Genomic DNA, 27,105 nt, shown 5'->3' on the forward strand with positions numbered 1-27,105 from the left:
CAGAGACAGGACCGCATGAAGCATATCATATGTGCGATTCGGCTCAGACCACAAAACCATCGGACCCATTTGAATTCTACACAGAGTGCTATATTTTATAGCAATATGGATGAGATGATTGACCTACGAGGTCAAACGTGGCTTTACCGAGCTCAGCGGCACTGGCCCAAGCTGTGATACACAAAACGTTATTGGCTATTTAAAAAAAGTATTCCTTTTTCAGTTGAAATTACAGTACGTCAACACATAGAACAATGCTGTGTGTTTTAGCACTTCAGTGGACTTTTAAGATTCTTTTTTGTTGATAAACACTTCTCATTACCAAATTGAAAAATCTCATTGCAAACGTTGCAGTTTGATAAAGCATAATGTGATTATTGTGCATCCCTATAACATAATATACACACAAGAAGTCTCAAATATGTAATATATACACAATAAATCTCTTGCACACATCTTTGTTTATTATAATGGAAGTGTTCTAGTGCATCTGTGCCATGTTGTTCACTTGTGTATATTTTATAGTTACATCACGTACTGAAGATATTTTTGAGTGTTAAGTGATGTGCTTTAACCACTAATTTTAGTGTCACCATTAAACAAAACTGAAATCGAATGAATTCCACAGAGTACAGCTAATGCTGTGATCAGCTCTTCAAGAGCAATTTTTAGTGATTATTCAGACCTAATATATACTGTAGTGAGTTTGTTTTCTGTTTGTTACTGGAGATCATCCTCATTTTTGGTAGTCTGTTTGTTATTGCCTGGATGTGTTTATACGTGACAGATTTATCTTCATATGTCTGTTACTGGATGCGTTATTATTTATGAAGCTAATTATAAACATTTAAAGCAGTTTCACGTTTTTTTCAGTTTGCTTTTCGACATTAAATTGAGCTTGTGTAGCTAAAAACATTTGCTTTCACATACTTACATTGCATAAAGTTTGTTTCAGGTCTTACAATTTTTAAAGCCAATGTAGTGTGAGGAAGAACTTGAGAGAAGACAAAATTGAAAGAGAAGCCGAACACACACTTTCGCTCCCATTGTCTTTTGTTCTCAAGCACAGTGGGCAATCAGCGTTTCTCAGCGAGAGAAAGACAGCTCTGAGTTGTTTCATTTTGGACAGTTTTTTTATTTGTTCTTTTACTCTCTCCAACCTTTTGTTTTCTGTCTGATGTCATGGTGGGGCAAAAATGGAGTTGTTTGCCAGCTTAACTCTTGGATATTAGTCAATATTCATCATTTCCTGTCATCCACCGTCATGAGATCACACGGCACCCATTCTCCTAGCCATTCTTTTGCCTCTCCGATAAGAATTTATATTCACTCAGGAAATCATCAAAAGAAATCATTGTTTATTTAAGAGCTGTGCTCACTTATTTATTTGTTTACTTCTTGAAGCTACACCCGCAGGATTCTCCATGTAACGTTGCCCGGGTTTGGATCTCCTGGGTTTTTGTTCCTTGTGTATTAACTATTGATTGCGGCCAAGTTTTTGAGACTGCGATAGTGACGCCATTCCTAGTCGCTCGCAGCCTCCTGGAGAATGTGGCCCTGAGGCAGAATCCCAACAGTATCCGCTGTGGCCATCTGTTGCTTGTGATGAAGCCCTGCGCATTCCTAGCTTCTCAGTTCAGTAAAACCCACCCAACGACAAAGGAAGCTGCATTTGCCAACTGCTAATACTTAGTCATAATCAGACTCTATTTTGTGTTTTTTTGTTTAATCATTCACATTTTTTGATTCGTTGTTTTATTCTCATTCTCCCTCAGTTTTTTCCCCAGTGTTAAGGAGTTGCCGTATTCATTTTTAAGCAAGGTGACAAAGCTGGTTTTAAAAAAAAGGTGGAGCTTTTCCAGTAATGACCTACCTTTTCCACTGAGGGGCAGTGTAATGCGACTAAGCATCTGTTAGTTCAATCATACAAATGAATTAATTTAAAACTGTTTTTCTTTTCATAAATTAAATTATTTGGTTATATGCTACTGTTTTCATAGGGTTTTTTGTATTTAGCTTGAACCGGTCTGTTTTATTTAGATTGTTCCAACACTACTTTCCCGACTGCCATCTTTCTGTTGCGTGAAATGGAAAACATTGACCACTCAAGCGGTCGGTTTGTAGTAGAATCACTTGAGCGAGGTTAGACTTCCTCTCTCTATTGTGACTTTCCTCTCGATGGACCCCTGTTGGGTAGCTCCTCTGATCTGCCATCCATAGAGGCTTTACATGGTGGAGAGACAGGTGGAGGCAACGGCCTTTTTAATTGGCTGTTTAAATGCGACTTTCTCTGTTTGTGTGCCAGGGGAGATTGTGGATGTGAAGGCAAAGCTCAGAGAGCTTCTGTCAGCCTGTGGCTGGGGCTTATCACAGCACAATTAGCTATTGCCCTGGGCTCATATATTGCAGCGGTCCTTGAAAGAGCCAGGCATTAGCCAAATTTTCTGCATAAATGCTAATATTCTTGCACTGTGTCTACAGCCTGCCCTAAAACTGTCCTCGCACTTTGCATTGGGGCAGGACAGATTAAATAACTCAAAGACAAGAACGACGTGCATGATATTTTAGCAACCATGTGTTTTGTACATCATCTAGGTTAGTTTGTACAATTGTAGCCTCCCTGGAGCTGTGGCTTAGTGGTTGGTTGTGGTTCTCATGTAGGAGAAGCAGGTTCAAATCCAGTCCCTTTAAACTTTTACTAAGTTCTAGAGTCCATTTTTTAAAAGTTTTTCTTTTAGTCATAGTTTTTGTTATTTGATGAAAATACCCTTCAAATTTAGTCTGTTTCACTGCCATGTTCATTCATTGTTAGTAGTGTTGTTGTAAATAGTAATTAAAAGGGAAATGATAGATAGATACTGTTCTCAAGAAAAATCCTTCAGCTCCCACAAAGATATTTCACATAAAAGATGTTTAGGTACGTTACATCCAGAAGTCGGCAAGAGAAAATAACAGTTGAATTTATACTTTTTTTTTTTTTTTTTTTTTTGTGATGGCTGTTCCTGAGTCAGTTGTATGTCCTGAACAGAACTGAGTGCTGTTCTTCAGGCTTTTCAGCATTTTTAGTCTATTTGAACCCTTTCCAACTATGACTGTATGCTTGTGAGATCCATCTTTTCACACTGAGGACAACTGAGGGACTCATATGCAACTAATACAGAAGGTTCAAATGCTCACTGATGCTCCAAAAGGAAAAGCGTTGCATTAAGAGCCAGGGGTGAAAACTTTTGAACAGAATGAAGATATGTACATTTTTCTTATTTTGCCTAAATATCTTTTTTTTTTTCATTTAGTACTGCCCTTCAGAAACTACAGAAGATACTTACATGTTTCCCAGAAGACAAAATAAGTTAAATTTACTCTGATCTTCAAATTCAAAAGCTTTCACCCCCGGCTCTTAATGCATCGTGTTTCCTTCTGAAGCATCAATGAGCGTTTGAACCTTCTGTATTAGTTGCATATGAGTCCCTCAATTGTTCTCAGTGTGAAAAGATGGATCTCACAATCATACAGTCATTGCTGGAAAGGGTTCAAATACACAAAAATACTGAAAAACCAAAGAATTTGTGGGACCTGAAGGATTTTTCCGAAGAACAGCGGGCAGTTTAACTGTTCAGGATAAACAGGAGACTCATGAACAACTATCACTAAAAACAGCTGTGGATCATGAGTATTAAGAATCAAGTGTATGTAAACTTTTGAATGGGAACATTTTTAAAAATTTAACTATTATTTTCTCTTGTGGGCTATATGTAAACATCTTTTATGTGAAATCCTATTTAGGTCAGTATTAAATAACATGCATTTTGTATGACCTCTCTTATTTTGGTAAAATAATGAACATTTTGCAGATTTTGCAAAGTGCATGTAAACTTTTGACCTCAACTGTAGATAGATAGACCTAAGTACATAGACATTAATATAGAGTTGGTCCCCCTACAAGAGTTTCCACTCTTCTGGGAAGTATTTTAAAAGCGTTTCTGGGAAAACTATTGGTCATTCATCCAGTAGAGCATTTGTGAGTTAAGGCACTGATGTTGGAGGAGAAGGCCTGGCTCCGTTCCTCAGTTTCTCCGTTCCAGTTCATCCCAAAGGTGTTTGATGGGGTTGAGGTCAGGGCTCTGTGCGGGCCTGTCAAGTTCTTCCACACCAAACTCATCCAACCATGTCTTTATAGACCTTGCTTTGCGCACTGGGTCACAGTCATGCTGGAATAGAAAAAGCCATTTCCCAAACTGTTCCTACAAAGTTTGGAGCATAGCATTGTCCTAAATGGTCTTAAAGCATAAACATTAAAGGCATAGTTCACCCAAAAATGAAAATTCTGTCATTAATTACTCACCCTCATGTCGTTACAAACCCGTAAAACACAAATTAAGATATAGTCCAAGAGCTTTCTGACCCTGCATAGACAGTAATGCAACTGAAACGTTCATGGCCCAGAAAGGTAGTAAGAACATTGTTAAAATAGTGTCCATGTGGCATCAGTGGTTTATCTGTAATATTATGAACCTACGAAGCTATGAAGTTATTCTTTGTCCATGTAAAACTTTTGTTAGAGAACAGGCTTGATGAAAACCAACAGCTTTCAGACAGAGGCGCCACCATTGTATGAATTCACACATAAATATGACCATCACAACCCCTCTTTAGCCACCACAACCATCTGCTGATGGACCCTGGACTTCAAACACACCTGATACGACCGTCATTTGTGCCCTGGCAGAGAACCCAGAATGCATTGTGTGTGCTCTCCATTATGTAGTCACCTATGGCCCACAACCCTGTTAGCATCAAAGCAGGGGGAATGCAGGAGAAGAGGAGTCCTGCTCAAATAAGCTGGAAGGAGCACGGCTCTCACACTGTGGCTTTGAAGATCTTCTTTTGATCAGCGAGCTCGTCCCTCCCACAGCCCTCCAGACGGGGGGGTTCAGGGGAGTGTGCGAGGAATATGGAGGCAGGATAAATCACGAAGAAAGTGAAGAGTGCTGAGGCAAAGGATGCGGAGCTTATATTTGATAATGGCAGTTTTGTTTTGCTCATGCCTATTCATTTTGTCCCTCGCACACATCTCTCGCCTTGCAAAGGCGCACAAAATCCATTAAAAAGTCACATAGAATTTAGCTGCTTTAATGCATATTAAACAAAAGAAAATAGAGAGTGAAAGAAAGCCATGGACAGTTTGGCAGGAACAGCCAACTATGTGACATACTCACTTTGAAAAGTAGAGCTGTGTATAGCATTGCTTCTTTGGAAGCAGTTTTAACCTTTTTTTCTGTTTTATTGTCCATTATGTTAAGAATGTTCTCTCTCTTTCTCCTCTCTGTGTCAATAGGCTCAAAGAATGCAGACACCAAGATGGAAAATAGTCAGGACACTTCGGATGCCATGGAAGTTGAGAGTATGTGTTAAATTGTTTTAATAATATACCTGTAATATGTCCAATCAGTAAGGCTCACCCCATTTACATTAATGAAAAGAACAGTGCATTAATCAGATGCATGCCAGCAGACAATTCATTTTTTTTTTTTTTTTTTTTTTAACCTAACATTAAGTATATAATATGCATTACTTTTTAAACGTTTGGGGCTAGTAATTTTTTCTGTGTATGTGACAATGTGACACTAAAGACTTATATTGTTACAATAAGTTCTATTTTACATAAATGTTGTTATTTTGCACATTCTATTCATCAAATATTCCTGAAAAAGAAAAAATTAAAAATTAAGCAGTACCACTGTTTTCAACATTGATAATAATAAAAATGTTTCCAAGTTAGTGTATTACAATGATTTCTGAAGGAGTAATAGCTGCTAAAAAATAGTTAGATTACATTTTTAAATATGTTCACTCTAAAAAATGCTGAGTTAAATACAACCCTGGGTTGGTTGAACCCAGCGGTTGGGTTAAATGTTTAACCTAACCTTCGGGGTAGTTTTATTTAACTCAACTATTGTTTAAAAATTGCTATATAGCTGGCTTAAAATGAACACAAAATAGGTTGTAAATTACAAATTAGACAGATAATTACTAGAGGCATCAGCAATAATCAAAAGGTGAACATTTATTAATAAGCAATTTAAAAATGTTTATTATTTAATTATTATTTATTCGACTTATTAATAATATGAACATATTAGTAAATGCTAATTTCCAGCCTATTTTGGGTTCATTTTAAGCAAGAAATACAGTCATTTTAAGCAATAGTTGTGTTATATTAAACTACCCAGAAGGTTTGGTTAAACATTTAACCCTACCGCTGGGTTCAACCAACCCAGGGTTGTTTTTATCCCAGCATTTTTTAGAGTGTTAGAAAACAGATATTTTAAATTGTAAAAAAAATATTTCACAATATTACTATTTTGACTGTATTTTGGAACAAACTGATGTATACTTGGTAAGTGTCAGAGACTTTCTTCAAAAGCATATTACAAAAAATCTTACAAACCCCAAACTTTTGCATGGTACTGTATTTTGAAATTATGGATTGCACTAGTGTTATTGACTACAAGAAGCTGTTAAAATGCATGTTTCTTTTGAGAGATCAAGAGAAAATTTCTTTATATTGTTAGAATGTCTAAATGTGAAGAACTTTGCTTTCTATGTTCTCACATCTCTTTCCAGCAAGGTCTAAAGGTGGACATGCACAACAAGGTTTTGCATCCTATTTTCTGCTGCTGTAACTTGGCATTGTAATCTCATGCCAGAGCACTGGTGGTGTGTCAGGTTCAAAAGCAGACCCTACATTATGCTAAGTCACTCGTTAATTTTTTGCAGCGGGCGCTGCTACCTTTGACAGCTGCGTTTAGAGGCACTTGAGGTCATGGCAAAGGGGACGCCCTCTTTTCTTACTCCCTTCATAGTTATTGTTGTTTTTCTCTTTTTGTTTTGTGCGTTTTGTTCTTTCGAATTGTTTTGGTGTTGTAATTTGAAGCAGAGAAGAAAAAGCTGCCATGCACAACTTCTTAAACACTTTATTTAAAGAGATAGTTCAACCAAAAATGAAAATGTTGTCATTAATTACTCACCCTCATGTTGATCCAAACCCATAAGACCTTCGTTCATCTTCAGAACACAAATTAAGATATTTTTGATGAAATCAGAGCGTTTGATGAACGAAGGTCTTACGGGTTTGGAACGACATGAGGGTGAGTAATTAGTAATTAGAGACACAATTTTCATTTTTGGGTAAACTATTACTTTAAAATGATAGTCCACCAAAATAAAAATTATTATTTGTTCACCCTCTAAAGCTATTAGTCATTTAGACAGTCATTTTATGAGATGTTGTTTAATGTGTGAGCAAATCAATTTACTAAATCAGCTGTTTCTGTTCACAAAACAAGTCTGAATGATTCATTTATGAATCTGACTAAAGGCACACAGTATTGATACAAATACTTTCGCTAAAATAATTTTATTTTTTTTTTTTTAATAATGTCTAAGTTAATACTTGTTTAAAACAATCACTTTAGCAAAGTTTGTACCATTTTCTGCTTATTTTGATGAATAAAAGAATTCTTTTTGCTCAATAAATATACTGTCAATAAAATGTTAATATAAAAATATATTTTAAAATACAGAAACAAAATAATTTAAAAAAGTAAAGATTCTGAAAGCATTGAAGGAGATCCCAAAATAATTTAATATATAATATTAATATTATATAATATTTTATTATATATATGATTAATATTATGTTTTTAAATATGATTGTTTCATTATAAACATAGTGATTATCTCTAAGATGGGCACCCAACATAATATATGATATTTACCATCTGAATCTAACCATTTCATGTCAACAAATGGAAAAGTCAGCCATATATTAATTATCATGTTAATTATTGTGCCTTTAGCCCCAACAGCAAGGGTGCCTTTTTTTTTTACCCCAAATACCATAATTTTACATATTCCTTCGCTATTTAAAAACTGTTGCTTTAATTATCTTAAACAAAACTGAAAATCATTAAGAAGACATTTGTCTCCAAATATATTGAATCATTTTAGCGATTCTCACTTGCTAATTAAATGTACAACATTTTTAAAAACGTCAAATATTAGATCAAGTAAGTTCAGAATCAACTTTGCGCTTCTGCCTGCGATTGTGTCAAGGATCAGCCAAATTTGGACGTGCTTCTTGAAAAAAAGGATGTTTTGGAAAGTGCTATGCCACGTTTTTCTGCCATCTAGTGGTTTAGAGGAAAATAAAATTAAAGGTGCCTTTTACCCCGGGGTGCCTTTAGCCTTTTCGTTTGTTTAGCTGTGAATAACTACATTTTGGTATGTTGGTCCAACAAAACTATTATATAGCTTCAGAGTACTTAAAAATTAGTTGTTAAAGCTTGAAAGATTCCCATTTATATGTGTGGAAAATAGCAACCAGTGCTTTATACAAAATTTCCATTGAGGTTTGGAACAACATGAAGGTGAGTAAATGATGACAGAGTTTCTATTTTTGAGTGAATCATTGCTGTGAAAACGCACTTTAGGTGCTTGTTACGTGCCGAGTTAACCGTACGGATTCTACATCGACAAGTCGCGCATTAAAAAAGGCTACTGTTCCCTTCCCTCCCTTCGCTGCTAATTTGCTTTACTGATCTGCCACAAACCTCCCTGCTCAATTCTCCACAGCGCTTTCAACGTGACCCTTAAACCAGACGACCCCATGTTCTCTTTTCACATCTTTTTAAAGGTTTTTTTGTTTTTCCAAGCATGGCCTTCTTGGCCCGGAGAGAACTGGAAGCCTTTCAGACCTAGAGAAGACCTCTTCCTCGAACAATGGCAGCTCGTCAAAGCACATCTTGTAACTTTAGGCAAATGCGGCCGGTAATACAATGCCACTTGGCTCTGTTGAAACCCTGCCTCGTATTTCTCACTCTTCGCTTTGAGAGGGCGGAATACAGATGAGAGGAACCACTTGGCTTTTCACAGAGGAACGTGCATGAGAAGGATCTGTGGTATTTACACTGAAGCCCTCCCCGCCGGGTTTGTTTCGACTCAATACCTTTTAATTGGCTCTAATTGTTTGAAGCTTCACCATCACACAGCGACGCAATGAAGAAAAAAGCCCCGCACATAATCAAGTGCCTCCCAGAATGCTTTTCTCTTTCTCTTCCTCTCCTCAATGTTGTTCCAGAGAAAATATGTCTGCCCTCTCGCTGCAACCTTTGAATATTTACATATGAAAATGAAGTTTGCTCTCCACATTTAGCACTTCATTAGCTCTCATGGTCTGTCTCTTTGAAAAGGTTGCCCGCCGTTGTTACGCGTGAATAGGCCTGGAATTACATTGATGTATGTTTTAATGATGAGCTGAACTCTACTGTTACCTCGCACAAAACCCTACAAAAGCTGCACTTTGGTCTAAAATGTGGCTATTCACTTGCAAAATACAGCTGTTTACATGTTAGACGATGAACGCGCAGCTTGAAGACCACCCTAAAGTGAGATATCACGCAAGAGTTTGATTCATTATATCATCTCCGTAAACCAAACGTACTATCCACATACTGCTCCAACTGAAGGACAGATAGATAATCTCTTCGACTTGTGAAATATTGAGTGGTTTTACTCAACAAACCTCTTGTGAACGTGTGGACGGCTGTAAGCTTGTTCTCTTGTTCTCCTTTCAGTCGAGTTCTTTTCCATTAACCTCCTGAGCGACATGTGAAAACCGTCTGGCGAGGTGCTTTTGTGAGTCACTGGTTCGATTACGTTGGGCTCGTGCCTTAGTAAGGCCAGGGTTATTGGTTTGGTTGTTTGTGTTTGGCTTTAAGATGCTGGTAGACTGTAAGAGTCAAACAGCTTTGAGAACCTAAACAAGCCAGGTGCCGGAAAAAAGGTTATAAATTAAATGACTAAAGAAGCCTTGGCTCTGTTAAAGCGGCTCGAATGAGTGGCCTTCCTAAAATAATCTAATATAAAGTCCAGTTTCGTTTGACAGAAATTCTCTAGACGTTGATGTGCCTGTTGATATATTTGATGTATATAGAATTATATACACTACTGTTTAAAAGTTTGTGGTCTGTAACATTTTTCATATTTTTGAAAGATGTCTTTTATGCTCACCAAGGCTGCATTTGTTTGATCAAAAAATAGTAAAAACCGTAATATTATGAAATGTTATTGCAATGTAAAATAACTTTTCTATTTGAATATATATTGTAGAAAATTATTTATTGCAAATCTGAATTTTCAGCAGTAATTTTCAGTGTTACATGATCCTTCATAAATATTTTCATAAATAGTTCTTATAAAACAGTTCTTATAATCAATGTCGAAGGCCATTCTGCATAGTTTATTTTATTTTATGTTTTATTTTATTGGTTTTATTTATTTATTTATTTATTTTGATTCTGTGATGTGTGATATTATATTATATTATATTATTATATTATAATGTTGAAAGCATTGCTGCATATTTTATTTTGTTTTGTTTTGTTTATTTGTTTATTTTTGTAAATTCTGTGATATATTATACTATATTATACACTGAAAGCAGTGTGGCACATTTTTATTTTATTTAATTGTTTATTTTTGTGGATTCTGTGATATTATAATATCAATATGTTATATATTGAAAGCAGTATTGCATATTTAATTTTTCTTTATGATTTATTATTTGTATAGTTGTATAATAAATAATAATAATAATATGTTATAAAATTTATTTAGGAATTTTAAAGACATTCTTAGTTCAGAATTAATTATTATATTATGTTATTATATTATATTATATTATATTATATTATATTATCTATTGAAAGCAGTGCTGCATATTGTTATTGTATTTATTAATTTGTTTATTTTTGTGGATTCTGTGATTATTATATTATATTATATTATATTATATTACATTATATTATATTATATTAGTTGAAAGCAGTGCTGCATATTTTATTGTTTTATTTTATTAATTATTTATTTTGTGTTATATAATAGTAGTATTACTAATAATAATGTTTCATAAATTAAAATTAATTACATTTTAGAAATTTTAAAGACATTCTCAATTCAGAATTTATATTATATTATATTAGTTGAAAGCAGTACTGCATATTTTATTATTTTATTTGTATTTATTTTGTGTAAATAATAATAAATAAATAAGTAAATAATAATAATATGTTATAAAATTAATTTAGGAATTTTAAAGCCATTCTCAGTTCAGAATTATATATTAAAATATAATATTTTATATTATATGTTAAAAGCAGTGCTGCATATTTTATTTTAGTTTATTTATTTATTGTGGAATCTGTATTATATTATATTATATTATATTTGACTCCTCTGGTTTGACACCACAAACCTTCCCTTTTCAAAATAACATTACATTTTTAATTAAATTGTAAAGTTAAATGAGAATTTCTATTTATTTGAATTCTACCCCCTTAATTTAAAATTATATCCTGTTGGCCACCTCAAATAAAGTTAAAATGTAAGAATTTTAAAGACATTCTTAGTTAAGTTCTGAACAGTGCATAATCCTGATGATTACCATAATAATTTTTTTGAAGGCATTGGCCAAACCTTTCAACCAGCACCACCATTTGAGTTTCCATTAAGTAGACATATCATATCCTGAGGATTGCTTCACGACGACTACACGTCTGCTTTGGCCTTCGTCTGTAACGTCACTGTTGGATTTGGAGGGGACGGGTTATGATGTTGATGCTCGCCTGACACGAGCGGTCATTATTTGTGTGGCGCAGACGATTTATGCCGCCTAACAATAGACCCACAAGCCCCTCACGATCTCTAGAGTGAATGGTTGGTGGAGGATCTAATTTTCTGCTTGTCTGAATATGAATATGACTTACATCTGCCCCCACTACACTTCCTCCCTCCCATTCTCTATCTTCCTCGCTCACTTGTTTCGTCTTCCCTGCTTTGTGAGTTGCCCGGCATTGACTGTAAAGATACCACCCACACGACGAGACCATCAAACTTTCATTACGCCTAAGTGCAGTTAATTTCAAGGGAAGCATATGAAGCAAAGAAAATATGACAATTTATCGAAACCAGAGTGCTCAGACTATCTTGAGCTCGCTCAGCCGCTGTGATGAAGAGAATTGAGTGTCCAATGCACTGCTGTCAGGTAAATAAGGATAAATAACCAAAACACATCATTTGAGGCCGCTCATATAGACTTGTATGTTGTTATTTGTGAGGATTTTAAATCATAATGGCATGATACTATAACCTTAACGTCAGATTACATCAGAAGCCTCCAATCGGTCTATTCGCTGCTGGGTAGAAAAATAAAATTCAGTTGTTTTCTCTCACATTTTTTTTTTTTTTTGAGAAATAGACTCAAGCGTCCAGCTATCCTCCTTGTCATATTTTTACACTTTTTCCTGCTTGACAGCTTCTGGCTACTTTATTTGTTTCACGGCACGTCAGACTCTCTTCCCGAAAGACCGAACTCATACTGTTGTCGGCTGTAAAGCTAAATTAGAGAGCTGGCAAATTTCTGCAACATGTCCTGACGTACAGGGCAGCAGTTGGAAGCGAGCGCAGGCATTGATTGAAATTCCAGCATCTCGTTTTTTTCAAAGGCGGGTTTGTTGTGTTTTGATCAGCGCTGCTTATTAGGAGCCCAAAGTGGCAGGGCTCCCTCTCAGCCCTGACATTATTACATGGAAAGAGAGACAGACGGAGCATCAGGAAGAAGCCAAGTCTCAATTGAGGTTGCAGGTTCGCTCGAGCGACAGCCTTAACTTTCTCATTTTGCTGCCTGTCCGTGGACTTTAAATGCAGCCCTGATCTCAGAATCACTAAGAGCTTTTTTCCCACTTGTCCTAATCCTTTTCTGTGTATCTTGAATGTAAGTAAAAGAATTTCAAGATATTTTACTTGAAAACAAGACCAAAATACAAACATTTCTCCACTTCCTCTGATTCTTTGTTTACTCCAGCTCCCCATTTGTGCTGGAATATGGATAAAACACCAAGCGAGGGACAGAGAGGAGACTTGCTTCCAGAAGTGGGCGGTAATGGAAACAGCGTTGTTGAATCGTATCGCACTCGGTTTCAATTTCTCCCTCTACGGTGCCGCGAGACAAGAATGAAATGAAATCATGGCAGTGGCGGTTGCCCGTGCTCTCCCTCAACTTTCCTCATCCAGGCACTCTGCCGCTGCTCTATTTCTCCAATAAAAAGAGCTTTTTTTCACGTTCGAAACACAAATCCATCACTTGCAGCTTTGCGCCGTTAAATCAGTAGAATTTGAGGGCTGGCCACCAGGGAGAGCGAAGCGTCTGGGTAGCTCTCGTTCTGAAAGGTTGCATTAAAGTCACCGTCTGTAGTTGTTGAAACATTGCCACCGTAACCCGAAGAATTGTCTCTCCCCGACTGAGCTTCAGAGTTCGTGATGAAATAAGCATGAAAGCATGTAGCATCACAGTAAAAATAGAGGCATTGTTGTTGCACTGAACACCATTGTGTAATGTACATTTAAGATGTTTCAGATGATGTTTGTAAGATTCTCATGAAGGTAAATATCGTTATTCTGCAGACAAACGCTGTGGTTCAAATGGGGAGACAATCTGCAGCACTGAGTTGAGTGCGCTTGCATCATCCGTGGATGTGCCGCAGGAAGGAGATTATTTCATGCTGTGGTTTGCTTTGGTATTTAGGCAGAGAGATAGAAGAGAGAAAGTTATAGAGGAGTTCGAGAACGAGGCTTACACTGATATAGACTCAAGGCTGTTTCTAATTAATTTTCTATGCTTCCCCTTTCGTCTGCATTTGTTTTGTTCCTCTTGAAGGCAAGAGGCTTTTGGACCATATTATTCATGTTTAAATATTATGCATTGGTCTCGTACCAAAGGACCAATAGCTATGAAGTCATCTCTTATTGAAGTTGATGTCTAAATACACTACACTTGGGTGTGGTGTGATGCAATGATTAAAGATACGGACTGGAAAGGATGAAGGTTTAAGCCTTGATAGGTTACTCCACAGGGATTGTGCCTAGAATGTGTGTAGGGCTCATTCACACAAAGCCAGAGCTTCCTTATCCGATCTTTTTTTTTTCTCATTCTAAATAAAATTATGTAAACACGGCCAAGAAATACAGTTGAGATCAAAAGTTTACAAGTTTTCAGAATCTGCAAAATGTTAATTATTTTACCAAAATAAGGGTTTTTTCGGGGTTTTGGGTGTGTAAACTTTTGAACAAGGTTTTTTGTAAATTCAACTATTATTTTTTCTTGTGGACTATAATGTAAATGTCTTTTATGTGAAATATCTTATTCAGGTCAGTACTAAATAAAAAATAACATCCGCTTTGTACAATCAAACCTTTTATTTTGGTAAATAATTAACATTTTGCAGGTTCTGAATGGGGGATGTAAACTTCTGACCTTAACTGTATCTGCGAAACTACTGAAACTGACTCAAGTCAGTTTAATTGAATTTGTAGTAAGTATACAATATATTTAATGGAATCACCAATTTATGGAAGCTTATTTCTGCCACAGATTAAAAAAAGGGAAAGAAACGTAATTAAAAATGTAATGTTTTTTCTTACAATTCAGCCTTTTTTTCTTGAAATTCTTAGAAAGAAGTCACAATTGTGTGAAATGTCAGCGCTGATAGCCTTGTGGGCAGCGCCATTGTTCTACGGGCATCCCGAGTTCGAATCCTAGCTCGAGGACCTTTCCTGATCCCGCCCTCTTCTCTCTCTCCCACTTTGCTTTCTGTCTTCTCTAAAGTGTCCTATCATAAAGGCAAAAACCTTAAAAATCTTAAAAATAAAAAAACAAAAGCATTGCAAGAAATGAACTTGCAATTCTGAGAAGAAAAGTCTGAATTGTGAGATATAAACTCGCAGCTCAGTCAGAATTAATATTAAAGTAAAAGTTACGAAATGTGAGCTTAAAGTTCTGAGGGGGAAAAAATCGGAATTTTGTGATGTAAACTCAGAATTAAGAAAAAAAGTAAAAGATAAAAAATTGTAATTCTGAGTCAAAAATAAGTTAACAGTTGTGAGAAAAAGTTTTTTTTATACCTATGCAAATTTGTGATTTGAAATATGAACTTTAAAAGGATCTTTCATATCCTAAATAAATAAATAATCAATCATGTTTTCTTGGGATTAAAGAATGTACTTGCAGTTCTTCCTGAAGATGATAATGAGGAATTCAGTATATGGAGCCAATATAATTTCAATAAAATCAAAAGATATGACAGACACACAGAACTTAACACATTTTTCGTGACATTTGTTTTTGTTTAAGATGATAATGAGGAATCCAGCATATGTAGCCAATATAATTTTAATAAAATCAAAAGATATGGCAGACACAGAGAACGTAACACAATATTTTGGATGTATTTTTATTTAGATGCTGATCAAAGTGCCATAGCAGCCAAGGAGAACAACACCACCAGCAGCAGCAGCACTAAAGGTAAATACAAAGATCTGTGAAGTTAAACTTTTTTGGCCTTTTGATCGTTTCATTGTTTAAATTCAAATTCACGTCTTATTATTTATATTTTATACAGAAGTAAGAAGAGTGTATTTGCATTTCCATATGTAAATGAGTTTTGAGTCATTTTATTTATATGAAAGTTGAGACAGAACATTAAAGCAAACGCATCAGATTGAAACTCATGTCACCTAGTAATTTGTGAGGATGTACGTGAACCAGCAGGTCACGACTCCAATTCAAATGTATGTTTTATTATTTAAACAAGAAAGACGAGCGTGTGTGGATGCATTTTTAAATGTGAATTTTAAGGTTATGGATCTTTTTGCCACTTTTTTATTTATGTGACAGTTGAGAGACACTAGAAATGACAGGGAAAACAAGAGGGAACAGGATCGTAAATGTTGCATTTGCTCAAGTAAACTCAAATGCATGCTTTGTTATTTATATGGAAGAAAGAAGAGTGTGCGTGGATGTATTTTCAGATGCATGCACAGGTGTGTCTCGTCATCCTGAGCTCTGCAGTCTCAAGTTCTTGTCTTGAAGCCTCTGTTGCCTCGGGCATAGCCTTTAGCATCCGCTGCATTTATTTCAGCCGGGAAAGAAGCCCAGTAGCCAATGAGATGTCACCCAGTGGCATCTAACTTTTAATTCCACTGCTCAGCTGTGATCTCAAGTCATTCATTCCCTTCTCTCTGCCTTCTTCTCTTGTTTTCTCTGTCTCTCTCCTTAATATGTGTATAGATGATGTGAAAACCCAGGATGAGAGCTCACAAGAGCCTAACGCAGCAGACAACAGACCAAAATCTGAAGGTAAAAAGAAATAAATCAATAAAAGCTGAATAAAACAGAGAAATACTCATCAATAAACATCCCAGTCTCTCTCACCATCCTTCTCATTCAACTAAAAGCTCCCAACTTTTATCTGCTCCGTATACTTTCTCCGCAATTCCTTCGCTTCCTTTCTCATTCACTTTCTCTCTGCTGATCTGGAACTGCGGAGTGACCCTGATTTTTCAGAGTAAACGTGTTGGCATGCCTCCTTAAATTGAGTTTGATGAATTACCTGCATGCCCACCTCACGGACATTAATAAATCAAACACAAAGCGTGTGTGATCGGAGTGCAGAGATGACGCAGTGCGAGAAAGCTGATAAATCATGTGTGATAAGAGTTTTGCTGCGCTGTCATTTCGGGAACCCCGGGGTCAGCTTCCCTCTTAGGGCCGCACATACAAACTCCCAGCATGCCATTTATATTCATTCCCTTAGCGTTTGACAGGAAATAATTTAGTACAGTATCTTTACATGTGTATCTGTACAAACACAGGTGTACAGGTAGAATTTAGTTTGACTTTTATTTCATTAAAAGAAAGTTGATTCTATGTCGTATTAAAGCCAACATGAAATTTAAAGGGATATTTCACCCAAAAATGAAAATTCTGTCATTAATTATTCACCCTTATGTCGTTCCAAACCCATCAGAACTTTGTTCATCTTCAGAGCACAAATTAAGATATTTTTGATGAAACCCAAAAGCTTTCTGACCCTGCATAGACAGCAACAAAACTACCATGTTCAAGGTTACATGGACTATTTTAACGACATCCTTATTACCGATTTGTAAGGATGTCGTTAAAATAGTCCATGTGACATCAGTGGTTCAACCCTAATTTTATAAGGCTACATAAATACTTTTTGTGTGCAAATAAATCTTTATTCAACAATTTCTTCTGTTCTGTGTCAGGCTCTGCCATGGGTTCACAAGAGATTTTTGTTATCTTCGGACACAAAAAGTATTATCGTAGCTTTATAATATTATGATTAAACCACTGATGTCAAATGGACTATTTTAACGATGTCCTTACTACCTTTCTGGGCCTTGAACGTGTCAGTTGCATTGCTGTCGATGCAGGGTCAGAAAGCTCTCGGATTTCATCAAAAATATAATTTGTGTTCCGAAGATGAATGAAGGTCTTACGGGCTTGGCATGACCTAAGGGTGAATAATTAATGACAGAATTTTCACCTGTGAGCCTGGACCGCAAAACCAGTAATTTTTTTTAAATTGAGATTTATAGATCATCTGGAAGCTGAATAAATAAGCTTTCCATTTATGTTTGTCAGGATAGGACAATATTTGGCCGAGATCCATCAATTCCCAGAGTAGGGGGACTCAACCGACTTCCATGCCCACCAGGGTGCATCTCATGTGGGCTAGAGTGTCTCAAAAGGTCCCCTGGAGCTCAGTGCCCAAGCGTTCAAAACCTAAGTAAACAAAATCATGTGTCACCCAGAATTTGCTAACCACTGGTCACCCCGGCAAAGTCCGTGTTCTTCCAGGGCCTCCTGCTCTGCCCGGTCTGCCCCGAAAGGGTGAGGGGAGGTGGGCCTCTGGAGCTCACATAAACTTGAAAATCTAGAATCTGAAGGTGTAAAAATACTGAAAAAAAAATCATCTTTAAGTTGTCCAAATGAAGTTCTTAGCAATGCATAATCAAAAAATTAAGTGTTAATATATTTATGGTAGGAAATTTACAAAAAATCTTCATAGAACATGATCTTTACTTAATATCCTAATGATTTTCGGCATAAAAGAAAAATTGATAATTTTGACCCATACAATGTATTTTTGGCTGTTGCTACAAATATACCCGTGTTACTTACGACTGGTTTTGGGGTCCAGGGTCACATTTTTGGGTGAACTATCCCTTTAATTGTATATTATATATTAATATTTTAATTATATAATTTTGATTAAATGTATATGAACACAATTCAGAATAAATAAACTTCTTCAAAAATACTTTTTTTTTTTTTTTTTTTTACTGAATAATTATCTGATTATGTCATAAATAGTGAACCAGTTAATCTATTACTTTTAGTTGCAGCTCCATTTAGATGTGGAGTTTGACAAAGATAAAGTAAACATGGTTTATTGTTGGTTTTCATGTTGACACCAATCTGCCAGCTTTGTGCATTAGGCCAGTTTAACTGTTCGTTTGCTAACATGTATACTTCATTCCGTGTTTGTTTTCTCCAAGATGGCCAAGGCAATGGGAACCCACAGGAATGAGACGACAATCAGCCTCATAGGAACGAGTGCCGGCAAACTGTGTGAAGGCAAACATCACACCAATTTTGTCCCACGCCAGGGAGTCGCCCACAAACACTGGGAGAAGAGCTGACCCCCACTTCATTCACCATTTTTCCTTCTATTCAACCTGTATTTCCTTTCCGCTTCCTCATATTGATAAATCAGATATATAGCTATATAAAAAGGATCAAATGAGAGTTTGAACATATCAGAGAGAGTGCAGGGATTGTGGAGCTAGAGGAGGGCTGCTATACCTCACTGACATGCTGCTTGATCAATAGTTTTTTGGGTTTTTTGTCTTTTTTTTCAATATGGCATCCTGGTGCTGGATTTGAACTGGTTTGAATTAGGTAGATTGGTCAAAACACATCCTAAAATCATCCTGCCGCTTTTAGTTACACACTGATTTGTAATACTTCTGATAAAGTGCGAAGCCAAGGCTGAATTTTCCATCCCGCAGAGCACTCGTAATGCAAGATTTAGACCAAATATGATTGGATTCCACAGCCCTGTCCACCGTTTAAGATTTCTTTCAGGTGAAAAACACTAAAATGGCTGAAAATGTCAGTTTGTGTGAGTGAGTGAGTGTGCGTATATATCGATGATGTCACTTTAAAGAGGTTTTCGCTTTATGTGTGAGCTTCAGAACCAAGTCAGGTCAAACGAGGAGAACATCGCTTGATTCTAATCTCCTATCGAGTGGTGACATTCCTCCCTTCTGCACGCTATATAACAGAGGCGTTTGTGCGCTCCTCTGCTTTGAAACGACACGTCACGCTCGCAGAGCCCCCCTTTAATCTCTCAAACGAGCATTGATCATGTTTCATCTTCAAAGCTGCTCTGAATACTGCGAATGCCTGTTAAAAAAAAAAAAGGAAAACCTGTTGTGTCAGACTGACGTGGCCGTTTTTGACAAGTGCGCTAACAAATTAATTCCCTCAAATGTATCTAGATGCATGCCAGCATTGTTTAAAATGTTTTATTTACAGTCCCTCTCTCGGTCTCCCTCCCCTTCACATGCATAAACAGATCTCAGTTGCAAGCTCTCAATACTTTTTAACAGATTGTCTCTGCATCTCCAAAAATCTGCCTTATTTCATGAAATATGTAGTACATAATCACAAATTGGTGATGGCAAAAATAAAAGGCAAATAGTAAGTGTGTGGCTTTGAATGAATTAAATACTACTTACGATGATGAGTGATGCATTTCTTTCTTTAAACACAAAAAAATGTCTGATGTCCTTTTGTTTTTCGTTTTGATTTGGTTGTTTGGTTTTCTTGCATATGATGTTTTTGGTTGATAATGATTAAAAATGTATTCAAAAAGTTGATTTACTCCTTTAAGTGGTGCCATACTGTATATCAGATGAACTTCTGCCTTCATCCTTTGATGTTTGCTTTGCTATAAAACAACTATGAATAAAGTTATAAAGTTGTTTCCCTGGACATGATGTCTGTGTGTTTTATGGTTGCATCATATAGAGCACGTAATGCCTGCAGATATTAATCCATGATTAGCTTTGTATTTGCTGAATTATTATGAGCAAATATGCACATGCTTGCAAGCTATTCTAATGTCAGATGTTTTTTTCTATTATAATTTAATGTGCCCGCATCATTCACTTTATAACTTATCTAAAGCACTTAATGGATAAAATCATTTTTGTGATTGAAAACTTTAGATATATATTTCATTCGATTGAAATCTTGGGTGAGTTCCATTTGAAAGGGAGCATCACTATGCCACATTCACTCTGAAGGGTGTAGTGCAGTACACTTATGTGACAACATACGTGACTGCAACTTTATTTGGAACTGACCCTATGCAAAAAACTACTTTCCTTAGTTACTGTTGCTATGTCCGAAAAACAATGTCGCTCTCCCAATACACATCATATTGGGAATATACACATAAATACATCGCAGAGCAAAGAGCAAACTGACAATATGCCAACAGAGCAGACAGACAGGTTGCTTATGGTATGAAACAAGGTCTCAGCTTTAAAATATTGTCACTTTTTAAGAAATGCAAACAAATAAATACCGCTTTGTGGCTATTTAATATGTTGTGACAGATCACGACAGGTGAACCGACGGTCTTTTCTTATTTACTTAAAGCACGAAAAAAAACATGAATGAACGTCAAAACGTACAGTATTTTATTTCAACCGTCAATACAATACAAAGACGTCAATACAAGTTTACAAGTGTAAGTCCCCCTAAGTTATTCTACTCTCCTGTCTGATTTGTTTGTCTGACAGAATGGCGGATTCGGCGTTATGATTTGTCAGCTCTCCTGTCAATCAAGCTGTTTGCAAGACAACCCCCCTTCATTTTCGACAGTGTTGCCAAAACCGCGGTTTTCCAGCGAATTTGGGCTACTTTATCACTGGTTCCGCGGGTTGAAGCGACAATAACGTGACATTTAGCCCCTGAATGTGACTTTTACTGGGGACCCTCCCGAAACACGACTGGACTAGTTTTAAGTAGCAATTCGGCAGGTTTTGTTGTGAAAATCTGGTAACCCTGACACAGCGTTCTCACGCCACACATCATGCACTGCGGAGCAAAGAGTAAACTGACAATGCGCCGACAGACAAGACAGTAGTGATGGGAAGTTCGGATCATTTTACCGACACGGACCTTTGAGTCTCGTTCAGCAAAATGAACGAATCTTTTTTCGAGTCATTTCGTTCATTTTAGCAAAATATAATTAAAATGTTACCTGTTACCTCCCTAACACATCTACTGCACAAACGTTGATCACACTTCAAACAAAACAAAACTATAATGCTATAAGAAACAGAAAATATTAATTAATTATTTACCTGGGTCTTTAGTCTATGATTCACTCACCTCGCCTCTTATCTGACAAGTTTTCGGGTTTGAGTCGTTCGTTCATCACCTGACAGCCCAATTAGCTAAGCAACGCAGTCTGAGCCGGAAAGAGAATTGATTAGTTCATCTCTCGAGTCTTCGGGTTCGAGTCGTTCGTTCATCACGTGACAGCCCCATAAGTTGAACGAATGACTCTAAAAACCCGAAGACTCGAAACAGGAGAACTAATTCCAGTACAGAACATAATAGGATGTTGTTGTGCGCATGCGCGACTGAACGAAACACTCTCCGAGACGACTCGTTTGTCACGAGTCACATTAAAGATTCATTCAAAATGAACAAATCGTTCAAGAACGACCCATCACTTCAAGACAGACCAGGTCACTTTAGGTATGAAACAAAGTCTCAGCTTTAAAATTGTCATTTTTTGAAGAAATTTAAGCAATAAATACCGCTTTGTGGCTCTTTAATGTGTCATGACAGAGTATTCAAGCGGCACTGAAGGTAACGTTGAACAATGCCACTGTACTTAACCAAACTCGCATATTTTACTGATTATTGCTGCTGAAAATGGTCAGTTATTGTCATGATGTGGGCTGTACTAATTGGTCGTACTGGGAAAAACATTTGGAGTACTATAGACTACCAAAAGTTATAACAAATCAATGAGAAGAGTGAAAAAAAACGGTGTGAGGAACAAAATGCGTTTGTGGTTGGCCAAACTGAACCACAATTTCCGGGGCAAGAATCTTGACAGCATTCATCTTCTTATAATTTCCGGTCAGGTAGGTGAAATATTAGGCTAATATCTTAATTACTACTGCTCATATGGATCTTTGCCACCAATTAGTTTGTCAAAATACTGTGCCCTTTCCTGCTTACTAACTCCTTCTCTATATGATTTAGTAGCTTCCACACGATTTTCAGTGGTTTATACAGCATAGATTAGCAGAACAACGTATTCAATAGCACATAATCCATGCTGTTGTTTACGTCCGAGTATTACTGATATGGTCTTTAGTTTACTGTCATCTAATATATATATTTTTCTGTGGCATTTAGTAGCAAATGCTAATATATATGTAAGAAATATTTCCCACTTATAGTCCAGGAGAAACTGAGAAGTTTCTGTCAAATCCCATCTAAGATCTTAATTAATTTGCTTTAGGTTTTAAAAATGAATGCCAAGGATGTGTCAGATAGGACCACATGATTATTCACTGCAAAATTACTTCCTTAAAATGACTATTGCATGTACTGAGGAATTGAAATCCCAGGTAAGATTAATTAAATTACTATGGCATTCAGGGTCATTATCATAGATGGCAATATGATTTCCCTTAAGTGATAATTGCACACATTTTACTAATGTCCTTGTGCAAGGGCCCTACTTATAGGAAATATTCCAATCGAAATAATTTTGTTATTGTGCTACAAGCCTAACCCCTAACCCAAAATGCCAGACCACACTTTTTCATGCACGTCTAATCTCAAACTTAATCTCCCAACAGTGATTTGGACAGATAATGTGTCACTAACCTCTTCCTGAGTCTCCTGTAAGAAGTATTGTGATCTCCAGAGATGAGAGGAACATGCCGCTGTGCTCCTCTAGTACTAACCTCTCTTTAGGAGGTGCAGAGTGCTGTCGAGTCTTACGAGGGCAACAGAGTTCATTTTCAAAGAGATCCAACAACTTGTGGAGGATTACAGCAGGGGTGGATAATATAAGACAACCTGCCAACAAGGAAAACATCTTTGTTTCTAAATGGAATCGTGAGACGTTTATCTAGTATTTCTTTAGCAGTAATAATATTCTTGTTTCTATCTGCTCACTTGGCTCTTCCAAGCTTTAAAATGGCAATGAATAGCTGTTGAGATTTTGGGGGAGTTACGCTACGCCTATGTCCTACATCATCCACTGGAATGCCACTCTCTCGTGAACTCACGTACAACAGTTAAGCTAGAGATTTGTTTATAAAATTTCAAATATGGATATTTTTACACAAATGCATCGATTCACTTCAGAAGGCCTTTATTAACCTCCTGGAGCCACGTAGAGTACTTTTTATGATGGATGGATGCACTTTATTTTGCTTCAAAATCTCAACTCTCATTCACTGCCATTATGAAATTTGAAAGAGCCAGGACATTTTTTAATATAACTCCAACTGTATTCATCTGAAAGAAGAAAGTCATATACACCTAGGATGGCTTGAGGGTGAGTAAATCATGGTGTAATTTTCATTTTTGGGTGAACTATCCTTTTAAATGAATGTCACAGTCTGCGTTCGCTGTACCTTATCAATATCTCTCAGCAGACACAGACTGACCTCCATCACCATCAGCCAGAGAGACACATGGAGCTCATTGCACAAGGTTCTCACCGTGGTTTGCGGTAATTACTTTGCTGATAACTTGTCCCCAGTGCTGTTACTATGAATTATTACACACACAGTAAATGATTTGTGTCACTTTGCTTTTCTCCTCAGCGAGAGGACACTGAATTCCCAGGATGTAGACGGATCCACAAGGCCAGTGGACTTTTTATGGTTAAGGCCGTTGGAAAGGTGCAAAATGGGAGAATGTAATATGGTGGATTTGAACAAAACAAAACTTGGGAGGTGTCTGCATCAAATGAATTCTCAAAACCTATCAAAAGATCCACAAGAGGGCTACTGTACACCCAAGCTACAGCATAAATATGCCAAATGCTGTAGATGGTGTTGAATATGCAATTACAAATTCATAGATAAAATGGGCCAGAGCTGTGACTTCCCAGCACGATTCATTATTTTGCACACTGGTTCCCTGCTGCTACCCCTAACGCACCATATATTTCCATAACAAATTTCTCCATCAAGGTAGGACGAATAAAAGAAGCCTGGCAGCCCAGCAGGACATTTGCACCGGCCCCTTCAGCCCCGCACCTCAGCTGTGCTGTATGCGATGAGGAACAGAGCGGGCCATCCTGATATGTTTCAACAATTCAGCGAGAAAAAGAACAACAGGAAGAAAGCAAAGAAGAAGAGCAGCTCATATGGGTCTTCTTGGCAGGTACATAATGCATCGCCCCTGATTCCATGCAGTTTTATTGGTTTTGACAGTGGGTTGTTAGAGGTGTTAGAATACAGAACAATATGCTGTTCTGTGCAGTCCTGCTACAGTGCTTTGCAAAAGTATTCACACCCCTTCATTTTTTTTTTTTTTTTTTTCCCATTCATGTTTTATGTTGCAGCCTTATGTTAAACTGCTTTAAATGAGGGTTTTTTCCCCCACATCAATTTACACTCAATACACTATAATGACAAAGCAAAAAACTGATTTGTGACAACTTTGCCAATTTATTAAAATTTAAAACACTGAAATGCAAGTATTCATACCCTTAACTTAGTATTTAGTAGAAGAACCTTTACAAACACGTCTTTTTGGGTATTATGCAACAAGCTTTGCACATGCATTTGCCCATTATTTGCCATTCTTCGCCTTACCTCTTAACCTCTGTCATTTTGGATGGGGGCTGGCAGACATTTTCAGGTTTCTCCAGAAATATTTGATTGCGTTCAAGCCAAGGCTCTGGCTGGGCCACTCAAGGACATTCACAGGATTGTCTATAAGCCACTCTTGCTGTGTACTTAGGGTCATTTTCCTGTTGGACAGTGAACCTTCTGCCCAGTCTAAGGTTCTGAATGCTCTGGACTGGGTTTTCATTAAGGCTATCTCAATATTTTGGTGCATTGAGCTTTTCTTTTACTCTGACGAGTCCCTCAGTCCCTGTCACTGAAAAACAGCCCCACAGCATGAGGCTGCCACCAGCACACTTTACTTTTGGGATGGTACTCTGCAGGTGATGAGCAGTGCTTGGTTTCCTTCAAACATGATGCTTGGAGTTGAGTTTCATCAGACCAGAGAATCTTGTTTCTCACAGTATGAGCCAGATTGGTGAAGTGTTGCAGTGATGTTTGTCCTTCCGTAAGTTTCTTCCATCTGCATATATGATCGTGAAGCTCAACTAGAGTGACCATCAGCTTCTTGGTCACCAGTCTAACCAATAACCTTCTCTCCATCAATTGCTCAGTTTGGCCAGGAGGCCAGCTCTAGTAAGTCCTAGTTGTTCCAACCATCTTCCATTATGGATAATGGAGGCTACATGCTTCTGTGAACCTTTAATGCAGCAGAATTCTTTTCTGAACTCTTCCCCAGATCTGTGCCTTGACACAAACCTGTTTCTGAGCTCCACAGGCAGTTACTTTGACCTCAGGGCTTTTGCTCTGAAATGCATTTTCAGCTGTTAGACCTTTTCTGAGAGTTGATGTTTCAAATGAATTTGCCACAGTTTAACTCCACTCAAAGTGTAGTAACATCTACAAGCAATATGAGTGCTCCTGGACTAAATTTCAAGTGTCCTAGAAAAGGGTGTGAATACTTTTGCACTGGAATCATTTCAGTTTTTTTTATTTTTAATAAATTTGCAAAGTTGTTGCAAACTTGTTTTGTGGTTTGCCATTATGGTGTATGGAGTGTAGATTGATGGGGGAAAAAGTAATTTAAAGCAGTTTAACATAATGCTGCAACATAACAAAATGTGAAAAAAATGAAGGGGTATGAATGCTTTCGCAAGGCACTGTATATGTAAAATATGGACTGTGTAATAAAAGTAATGGAAGTATAATATCTAAGGGATCATATAGGTGAATGTACATAAAGATGATCATAGAGGTATGAAAGTGCTAATTTAAGTAATTTGTGATTAAAAAGTAAAATCTTAAATTTGATTGACTATCTAACGTTTGTGAAGAAACTTTTGTGAAACTCCACTGAGAAATGAATTACCGTAATCAATCTGAGAGGTGACTAAAGCGTGTACATGCATAGCACGACCGTTAGCTGTAAGCTTTATGTATTCTGAATCCAAACATATATAATATCCAAATATAAATACAATTTAATACCATCCATCTGTGGTTTGTTGGGTCACTGTTGGCAGGTGGTCTGTACTCACCCAGAACAATTCTGCTACTACTAATCAATGGCTAATTTCCTAGTTGTTGTGTTCTCCTCCATCTTTAGATGATCAATCACGCTAGCCGTTCTGACTGGACAGGAGGCGGCGTGTCTCTCTTCAGGAGAGTGACAAGTGAATGCTTTGTGTCAGCCAATCTGATGGCCTCTGCTGGGATCCATGGCAGGGACCCCAGGGACGAACCCGTCTCTCTGTCTGACACACACCTGAAGATAGGATGCGTTTGAGACTCTTTAGAATGGTGCCAATTGATTTCTCCTTTCACTTCCCTGCTCCGGCACATTCTCTCTGTCGCTCTCCCTTCTCTATTTTCTTAGAGGAGGAATAGACATATGGAGCATGAAGTTTATAGCGGAGTGACAGCACCCTGACAGATAGTCAAAAGCAGCATTATCAAAGGCTGATGGAAGTCTTGAATGAAGTGGTTAGGATCTATATTGGTTTCGGGAGAAGTGATGGCCTCATATCAGAAAGGAAGAGATCTTAAACGAGGTGTGCGAGATGAATGGAGAGCTGGCTAAATGATGTTCAGATTTTAAAAAAATGACGGCAGTGAGGGGAAGGTTACAGATGAGCACATTTCCAAGTTTTTTGTGAATATACGGTCGAATGTTTTACTGATTTAAAAGACATGTCTGATAATGCAAGCAGAACATACGAGAAAAAACATTATTACAAATCTAAAGTGAGCGTAATGCACTTATCACGTTCA

The 27,105-nt window shown here is 37.1% G+C and overlaps 1 protein-coding gene across 10 annotated transcripts in view; it reads left to right on the plus strand.

Annotated features, from left to right (window-relative positions):
• The window catches only part of macrod2 (mono-ADP ribosylhydrolase 2), a 668,211-nt gene extending 648,798 nt beyond the window's left edge, over positions 1–19,413 (plus strand). For 9 of the 10 annotated variants that reach the window (XM_051125202.1, XM_051125205.1, XM_051125203.1 and 6 more), the window contains 4 exons: positions 5,336–5,401; positions 15,356–15,418; positions 16,184–16,252; positions 18,481–19,413. In XM_051125202.1, coding sequence (XP_050981159.1) covers positions 5,336–5,401; positions 15,356–15,418; positions 16,184–16,252; positions 18,481–18,512 — 230 coding nt within the window. In that variant the 3' untranslated portion in view covers positions 18,513–19,413. The remainder of the gene's footprint in view (positions 1–5,335; positions 5,402–15,355; positions 15,419–16,183; positions 16,253–18,480) is intronic. The other variant, XM_051125209.1, reaches the window with a different exon arrangement.
• The last annotated feature ends 7,692 nt before the right edge of the window (positions 19,414–27,105 follow it).

The sequence above is a fragment of the Labeo rohita genome, chromosome 13 (assembly GCF_022985175.1).
Source record: "Labeo rohita strain BAU-BD-2019 chromosome 13, IGBB_LRoh.1.0, whole genome shotgun sequence".
In the NCBI taxonomy this organism is placed as follows: Eukaryota; Metazoa; Chordata; class Actinopteri; order Cypriniformes; family Cyprinidae; genus Labeo; species Labeo rohita.